The 8,850-nt window shown below is 47.0% G+C and overlaps 1 protein-coding gene across 3 annotated transcripts in view; it reads left to right on the forward strand.

Annotated features, from left to right (window-relative positions):
• The window catches only part of SF3B3 (splicing factor 3b subunit 3), a 59,256-nt gene extending 50,787 nt beyond the window's left edge, over positions 1–8,469 (forward strand). For all 3 annotated transcript variants that reach the window (XM_019505814.1, XM_019505815.1, XM_019505816.1), the window contains 7 exons: positions 3–64; positions 1,770–1,895; positions 2,965–3,177; positions 4,626–4,724; positions 5,146–5,289; positions 6,043–6,147; positions 7,497–8,469. In XM_019505814.1, the coding sequence (XP_019361359.1) occupies positions 3–64; positions 1,770–1,895; positions 2,965–3,177; positions 4,626–4,724; positions 5,146–5,289; positions 6,043–6,147; positions 7,497–7,637 (890 nt within the window). In that variant the 3' untranslated portion in view covers positions 7,638–8,469. The remainder of the gene's footprint in view (positions 1–2; positions 65–1,769; positions 1,896–2,964; positions 3,178–4,625; positions 4,725–5,145; positions 5,290–6,042; positions 6,148–7,496) is intronic.
• Positions 8,470–8,850: the final 381 nt, after the last annotated feature.

An 8,850-nucleotide genomic window follows, 5' to 3' on the forward strand; every position in this document is an offset into this window, starting at 1 on the left:
TGGTGGGTTTGTCTACACATACAAGCTGGTGAATAGTGGTGAGAAGCTTGAATTCCTGCACAAGGTGAGTGCTGGGTAAAGTAGGTCTGTCCTTCTTTGGAACCCAGGGCCATTTTACTGTCAAGGAGAGGAGTGATAGAGATTGGCTAATTCAAGGGGAGAGGCCTTTAGAATTACAGGACGGGTTTTGAAAACCGACCAGGCCAAACTGTAAGGTAAGGCTCCTTGCACTATCAGGGTCTGTAAGTGAGCCTTTGCAAATCAGGTGTCAGTCCTGGGTTCCCTGGGAAGGCTGTTGTCTGTCTAGCATCAAAGCCAATACAGAGATGAGAATTGGTCCCTCAGTTCTTTGTCACAGCCCACAGGTGGACACTTCCCTAATTACCCTACTTCATTGCTTCATTTTGGTGACTACACAAATAATAAAGAGACTTTTAACACTTGAACAAAGTTTGTTGGCATCATAGGCTGCTTGCAGATGATTTAAAAAGAAAAAAGGTGCTTTACTTTAAATTCTACATGCTCCTGCACCAAACCCAGCATATGTTTAGTAAAGGCAGCACGTTAGTTGGACCCAGCTCACCCAACGTATGTGTAGATTGGGTGCTTTAGTGGGGACTGAGTCAGCTTTAGCTAAATCGCCAAAAAGGCCCACTGAAATGCCCAGTCTTTACAGATGCTGCAGAGCCAGGTTGAAGTAATGCATTGCTGCTTCTAGTATAGCGCAGTTTTGTGTTGTTTGTTTGTTGTTGTTTTTTAATGTCTGCAAGCAGCCATTGTGTTTAACCATCCTCTTCCCCATTTCATGTCCTTCCGGTGTATTTGAGAAGTGGGCAGATAATGAGCTGGTGCTAAGGAATGTTGTGGTTTTTTTTCTCCCTTCCCACATTGCCTCATGTGATATGAGGGCTCTGTGCTGTGTGAAGGCTTCTGAGATGCCATTTAACACCCACCATGTACTTGGTAGAGCTGGCTGGATGGCCTGCTGGGTTCTGTTAGCCAGTGTGACCAAACCAAGAAAAATTTGTTGATTGATTATAATAGTAAAAAGTCCAGCTGAATTCATTCTCTCCAATGTGATTGCTGATCCTTTTTGGATTAATCAAGAATATTCCATTGTGCCTAAGGAAAGTTGAGCTCTTTTTGCCAGCAGTAGTGTTGTGAACAGTATGTGGAGAACTTCCAGATTAACCCCTTCTTTGTTGGCAGCTCCAGAATTCTTTCCACAAATGACTTGGGTCTCAGCTCCTTGCACCAAAGGATCATTACTTGTTCCTAAAAACAGGACAGTGTCATCTGGATTTAGGCTAAATAGGAAAATTTAATGGATGCCAGGGAAATAATAGTCACTGGTAGGCAACAAAAATATTTCTACTTCGCTACGTACACACTCTGTTTGATCCCAGAGTAACTTAATCTCTCCGCCCACCTCTCTTGTTTAAATGATGCAGCAAATATATTTGGTGGCTTGTAATATCCAGGATTGTGCAAGCACCAGTAGGACATGGTGTTCTAGCACATAGGGCATCATTGTTGGCTCTGATGTCTGGAATCCTTCAGGGTATTTGATGTTTATCCCTTCAGCAAAACTTATCACCCTTTGCATTGAGAAGCTCATTATCTTCACTGATGCTTTCAAGGTTCAGCAAAACTGGGGGATGCGCTCCATTCAGCTTTATTTTCTAGTAACAGCACTGTCAGCTGTCTTCCTGGGCATGGGGCTTTGTCACATCGGGCTTTCTAACACATCCCCTCACTTCCTTCCATAGACCCCTGCAGAGGAGGTACCTGCAGCCATTGCCCCATTCCAAGGCCGAGTCCTAATTGGAGTTGGAAAACTTTTACGTGTGTACGACTTGGGCAAGAAGAAGCTGCTTCGGAAGTGTGAAAATAAGGTACTGGCTTGGGTTCCAGCTGGTGCTGGTCCTTTGAGCAAGGGTAGATGAGCCATGAGTACCACCTAGAGATTCCAGTTGAAACTAGGTTCTAAGTGTGCGTGCTTTTGTGCGTCTGGATTTTGGTCTTTCACAAATGGCACAGCAGACAGCCCTAAACATGCAGAAAACCAAAGTTCCCTGAGCAGTATACAGTAAAATTCACAGTACCTCTACTTTTTTCCAATCCATAACCATTGTTTGTTCCTCAGCCCTGTTGAACAACAAACCTCCACCCCCAGGCCCACCCTTACCTTCCTGCTTGACATAGGTTTCATAGGTTTGTGCAGCCCAGTGACATCTGTTCTGTTGAGGCACACAGTCTATGTCCGTTGTGCCACATATAGACACCTTTCATCAGGATACAGAGTGGAAAGGATTGGTAACATTTACCGCATGGAAAATCTTTTTGCCCCTTGTGTTGGGTCAGCAGGAACAGTGGAGCTAAACTGGGGCTGTCTACCTGGCAGCTGCAGGCCACATCTGGCTTGTGAGGGGTTAACATGCAGCCTACAGGCCCCCATTAGTCCTGCTGCTGCAGGGACTGCGGTCTCTAAGGCAGGGCAGAGTGGCTGGAGAGAGCCCTGTAAGTGCTTTGCCCCCATGTCAGGAAGGGGACCCAGAGGGCTCCTGCAGCAAGCAGCCTACGTTGAATGTGTAACCAAGGGGTCTGTGATTTGCACAGCATGCACCCCCAGTCCATCAAAAATTAGATAGCCTTACTCTAAACAAATTGGAGGGCTAAAGCTGATAAACTTTGTGTTGCATTTGGTAAGAGAGAGGAGTGATGTGGAGCATACATCAGGGACTTTTATGGGTTTCATTATAACTGCCTAGAACTACAAGGTACAAGGGGTTTTTAAGGCTGCCCCCTGTTAACCTCTGGGTGCCTGGGGATAATACGCTCAGCAGACCTGATATATTGAGCAATATGTAAATAGTTTTAAAAAATATAAAAAATTGCAAGGCATTTTTCTAATGTGTTAGTTGGCTGCTTCCAATTAAAGGTTTTTAATTGCCTTTCTAAAAGCACATTGCCAACTATATCTGTGGCATCCAAACCATTGGACACCGAGTGATTGTTTCAGACGTCCAGGAGAGCTTCATCTGGGTGCGCTACAAAAGGAATGAGAACCAGCTCATCATTTTTGCAGATGACACCTACCCCCGCTGGGTGACTACAGCCACCCTCCTTGATTACGACACTGTGGCCGGAGCAGACAAGTTTGGCAACATCTGTGTGGTAAGTCTGTGTATTGGAGTTTGCCAGCAGCAGCAGATGCTTTTCCCGCAACACCCAGGTTTATCTGAAGAATTGAGAATCTCTGTTTAGTTCGAAACAACGCCCAATTGCGCTCAGGGTGTTTACTGAATGCTCCCGAGATGACTTTGTCAGTATGATGGCTGGCTGACTGCCATTCATTAAAACCTCAGGAAATCAGAAACTGCTGTACACATAAGATAAGCCATGAAAATGAGCTGCTGACTGCTTGTAGCCATTAACAAGACCACAGTGCTTTCATCAAGAATAGAGGTGCTAATCCTGATGTCCCAGCCAAACTCTGCTTCTGGCACTTGGCTCTGCGTCAGCCAATTCCGCTCATGGCTGGTTGTGTTACATTACTGCATGCTGAGGTTGGTTGTGATGGTTGGAGGTCAGTGGGAGGTGGAACACTGCTCCTGGCAGCACTCTGGGTGCTAAAGCAGGCTGAGTTTCTTGGTTTTAAGCAGCAGTTCTATAAGTGTCAGATGTTGTTCATAAAGAGTTTGGCTGAGGCGCACAAACCAGTCCTCATCTTCTGTCCTGACCCTGCATCCTTTAGGCTACTCTGTTAAAAGAGATCACAGCCCCACTGTAACAGTCTTTGCTTTGTCTTTATGCAGAGACAACCATAGGGGTGTGCAGGGCCCAGGGTAAATCAGCCTGTGCAAGGCCCCTTAAACACTGCTAGGGGTAGGGCTGTAGCGACTCTGCCCAGCTCCTGCCCGGCTCCATGGGGCCCCCCAAAGTGTAGGGCCCAGGGCAGTCGCCCCGATTTCCTCTTCCCCTCCCCCCACCCCCCAAAAGGATAGCCCTGCCTCCGTGCATCCCATCAGGAACACTCATACAGGCAGAGACTCCTACCCTGTAATCAGGTTCTACTCCAGAGCCCTCCCCTCTCAACAGTTTTGATTGTTACAGTGTTTGGCTCTATGCAGTGGCTCTTGTTCTTCCCACTGGTGAAACTTTTGTCTTCAGCTGCAGTATGACACACGTGGTTCTTTTAACACCTGGAACTTTAAATATTTTCTCACTTGGACTGTATAAAATCTGCAGAGTAAAAACTACTCAGGCCCCAGTTACCCTGCTGCTGTGGGGGTGAACTTAGTGTAGGGTAGAGTGAACTTCTAGGGTGAACCCTGTATAAAGGGACCTAAGTTATAAATAAATCTTCTGGCCTCTTCCTTTAGAGCCACATAACACAGCTTGGAGGGACAGGAGATGCTCATCCAAATAGCCATAAAGACACAAGCGTGCAGCCACCATAATGTCCCATGTCCCTTCCAGACAGGCTAATTGGCATTCCACCAGATTGGAGCACTTAAAGCATGAAGACCTAAACACTTTGACACCAAGGGCTGTGTTGTCTTGTAGTGGTAAGAAAGCCTATATGATCAGCAAACTGACTGCCCTGCTTTATCTCGCTGCAGGTGAGGCTTCCTCCCAACACTAATGACGAGGTAGATGAAGATCCAACTGGGAACAAGGCACTGTGGGACCGAGGCCTTCTTAATGGAGCATCACAGAAGGTAATATTCCATGGGAAAGTTGGGGGCAGGGAGGGAATTGAGTGGCAGTACCTCTGGGGGAGTCCTGCAGCTTATGTCCCTTGACCAAAAAGGGCTGTCAGATAGCTCTTTATTCCTAGATTGCAGTCAAAACTGTTGTGGCTGGGGGCAGATCAAGGCCCTCCGCTTTAACTTGGTTCCTCCTTACCTGTCTCCTCTCTGTCATCCCTGCCCATCTGTGTCAGGACACCCACAATATTTCATTTTGCCATCTGTTCTCAGGTGGAAGGTGACTTCTGACAACAGACTCAAAATCAGAAGTTCTTTGGTTTTATTCCATTTCCTTTTCTCTGTTCTTGTGAGCCTCAGAAGAAGAGTACATTGTAGATGAACTGAAGAGGATCATGCTGACCCCTGACTTGCTTCTCTGTTTGGCTTGCAGGCTGAAGTGATAATGAATTACCATGTGGGGGAGACTGTGCTTTCTTTACAGAAGACCACGCTGATCCCAGGAGGTTCTGAATCTCTTGTGTATACCACCTTGTCAGGGGGCATTGGGATCCTGGTCCCCTTCACATCCCATGAGGTAAGAGAATGCCTGTTCTACTGAAGCATTGCTGGGCTGCCTACTCATCCTCAACCTGTGTGTTAACATGCTGTATTGATTCGGGGCTGTTAGCTGTTAGCTGCAGGGGAGTGGAGCATGCAAAAATCAGTCCAGGGTACAACAGATGTCCTGCCTGTGGGATGGGATGGGATTGGCATGGATTAGAACGTGTGCAAAGATGTGGGAGTAGAGATAGCCTGTTGTCACTGGTCTCTTCCCCATGCCTGTTCCCATAAGCGGACTCGTGAGCTTTTTGGCGTAGTGCATTTTTTTAAAGGAGTAGCCACAGTGAGGTTGAATGAATTTGTGGATAAAGCAGTTTAAGTTCTTTCTTCTGCAGAGACACGTGCAGCCTGCAAAAACTATAGAGCCAGTGCTGGATGCTTCCTCCAACTGCATGCACAAGCTGCTGTAGCATTGCTTGCTGGGACCTGGCCTCTTTGAACCAGATACAGCAGCTGCCATCTGCTCCAGTTCATGTAAATTTTATAAGCCCTGGCAAGCTGATAACACATTCCTTGTGATAGATACCCATGCAATAGCAAAGGAGAAACCCACACCTGGAAGCAATGAGGGAGCTGCTTCAAGACTCAGTCTTGACGGCACTGGGGAGGGCCATGGTTGAGGGAAGCTGCTGATAGCAGTGTTCCTGTGCTACAATGGAGGTATCCTGCCTCAGAGTTCAGTGTGAGGACAAGAGAAACAGATTATTGCTCTCCTCTGTCCCTTTAGGATCATGACTTCTTCCAGCACGTAGAAATGCATCTGAGGTCAGAGCACCCTCCTCTCTGTGGACGAGACCATCTCAGTTTCCGGTCCTACTACTTTCCAGTGAAGGTAAGTCTGAGCTTTAGAAACACCAGACATCAGTAGTTGAGGTTCAAAGGTCCACTAGAGGATATAGAAACGCACACTGCCTGACCATGTTGGGGTTGACCTCCATCCAGTGAACCTGATATCACCAAAGGTGCTTGTTGTTGGAATAGGATCTAGCTTTTCAGTAATACATTTCATCCACTGATCTCAGAGAGCTTTACGGAAGTTTGTACTTAGCCACACTTTGACAAACAGGGAAACTGAGGCATAGGGAGGCAGTGACGTCCATCACTTGCCAGGAAATCAGTGGTTGGAACTGGAAATCAATCCAGTTCTCCAAAGCCCCAGTCCAGTGCATTAAACTGAGGCTGCAAACCTAGTGGATATGTCCTTACTTTTTTAATGATATTTTCTAGGTCAGTGGCCTCCAAACTTTTTTGATCGCACACCCCTATCAGTAAACAATTTTTGAGCACGGACCCCCAATATATGTATTAACCAGATACACGTAAACTGCAATAGATGTTCTAATATTTTCTTCCCGCACCCCATTGGATCGTCTTGCACACCCGCTGGGATGTGCACACCCCACTTTGCAGACCACTGTTCTAGGTCTATCATGCGTACTGCATCCTACACAGGCACTTGTTCTCCTGCCTCTTCCACCATCTTCCATTCTTCCTGCATCCTTCACTAGAGTTGTCTCCCATTATAGCCTCCTGCTTGGTCTTACTGACACTCCACTTAGCATTGTGGGGGGAAGGGGGTTGAATGGGGGACTTGTGTAATAAAGCAGCACGTCTACATACCTTCAAGGTTCAAGACCTATTTTTGCAGCTTATCACTGTTGTCCATGTAAGTAGTGCTATTCAGAAGGCATATCTTCCATCTTAAAAGGCACTGTCCAGAGATGAAGTCACTCTTGTAACTTAGGGCTTTGGGGCAGATTTCCAGCATACAAGACCTCAAAGACCTTTGAGACCTGACTGAAGAGTTTCCTGTGCACTTATCCACCAGAACCACCTTCAACCCTCCTTCAGCAAACTCTGCCTAAAGAAACATGCTAGTCAAGACTTGCTGGTCTGAGAAATCAGCCCTTTCCTGCTCTCAAGTGGTTCTTTAGCTGGGTCTGGGCTTTCTGGGACTTTTCTGTTAATCAAGTTGGGCAGTAATTAGTTTAACGTGAACTGCTGCTGTTCAGCAGATGAGGTCACTAAGCATGGCCTAGTTTCCAAAATGGGATTAAGGAACTCCTGTGAAAGGATTGTTTGCTGTCATTTTCCCTTTTCAGATGTTCCAATTAAGCAGGGTTGGTGCTGAGCCCTTGTTTATCCTGCACATTCTAAAGCATTCCTCCCTTTTCTTGCCAGAATGTGATTGATGGGGACCTCTGTGAACAGTTCAACTCCATGGAGCCCAACAAACAGAAGAACGTGGCTGAAGAACTGGACAGGACCCCACCAGAGGTGTCCAAGAAGCTGGAGGATATCCGTACGCGCTATGCGTTCTGAGCAGCACCCTGTAGCCTCTTGTTGGGCTTGTCAAGGACCCTCTTCCAAGAAGGGTTGGAAGGAAGGCTGTGTGCTTTTCCCTTTTTACTATTGATTTGGTCATCTGGATTTGTGCTCTTGAAATCCAAAGTAATGAGTGTTTCCCGTTAACTCAGTAGCAGAAGTTAGGTCTCTCTACATGCCTTGCTGCTTGCGTGGAGCCTCTGGCTTGCTGGGTTCCAGTGATGTTGAACCCCTCTCTCAGATGGTGACTGCCTGAGAGAAGAGCAGGCCCCTAGCTTTGTGCATGCTGTGAAGAACATGAGGCTTTCAGTTCTCTGCCCTGCTGCACCCACCTCTGCCTAGGGCTAGAGAGTTTGGCTATGTTTTCTGAGGCTAGACAAGCTAGTCCTGGAATGGCCTTGTAAGGTGAGCTGAGTGTTCTGTCCCTCACAGGATCAAGTGAGTCTAGATGGGTGCAAGAGCTCCTCACCCCTTCTTGGGGAAATCTTGGAGCCCTAACAAAACTTTTGTTACGCAAGTAGCCTTCACCAAGCTCATGGCCAGTGTGTGGGAAGTCCCAGAGCCCTGCAGGGAGGTTCACACCATGCTGCTCTCTGGGCTTCTGTTTGAAAGGCAACGTCACACTTTTCCTTTTTAATTGTTTTCCCTGTAAATAAAGTTTTGTACAATGTTTTGACTCTTGGCGGGGTGGGATGAGGGGAGAGGGGGATAAGGAGGGATCCTGGGACTTTATTTGTTTCATAATAACTTAGGCAAGAGCAGTGCCCCAGCTCCACACTTACCATGAGGAGCACGTGAAGAATAAAAGCCTAGTTTTTAATTGGTTGGACTGCTGACTTGTCCATTCTCTAAAGTACTTTTTTTTTCTAGTTTGGTGGGACAAGTCTGGGCTGGAGGAGAGGTTCAGTGAGAACAGGGAAAGCTGCATGCACCCCACATGTGCACTGGGAGTGTGCTGCAGCATCATGGAAGTCATCCACTGGGTTGCCAGCCTGAGCTGTGCTTCTTGCCGGCATTCATAACCCACCTCCCTGATGGGTAGGGGCATTGCAGCCTTGTGAATGAGGTGATTAAGTCTTGAAAGCACAGCTCTAGCTGTATACTGTTCCTGAAGCCATGTGAACAAGCCTACAGTGAGTCTACAGTTGATTGCATCATGGATTAAGGGAATCTGCTGAATGAGTTCCTGGGAAAGGGTTTTTCTTCCTCT

This window comes from Gavialis gangeticus, unplaced genomic scaffold (genome assembly GCF_001723915.1).
Source record: "Gavialis gangeticus isolate Ggan-Ray unplaced genomic scaffold, GavGan_comp1, whole genome shotgun sequence".
In the NCBI taxonomy this organism is placed as follows: Eukaryota; Metazoa; Chordata; order Crocodylia; family Gavialidae; genus Gavialis; species Gavialis gangeticus.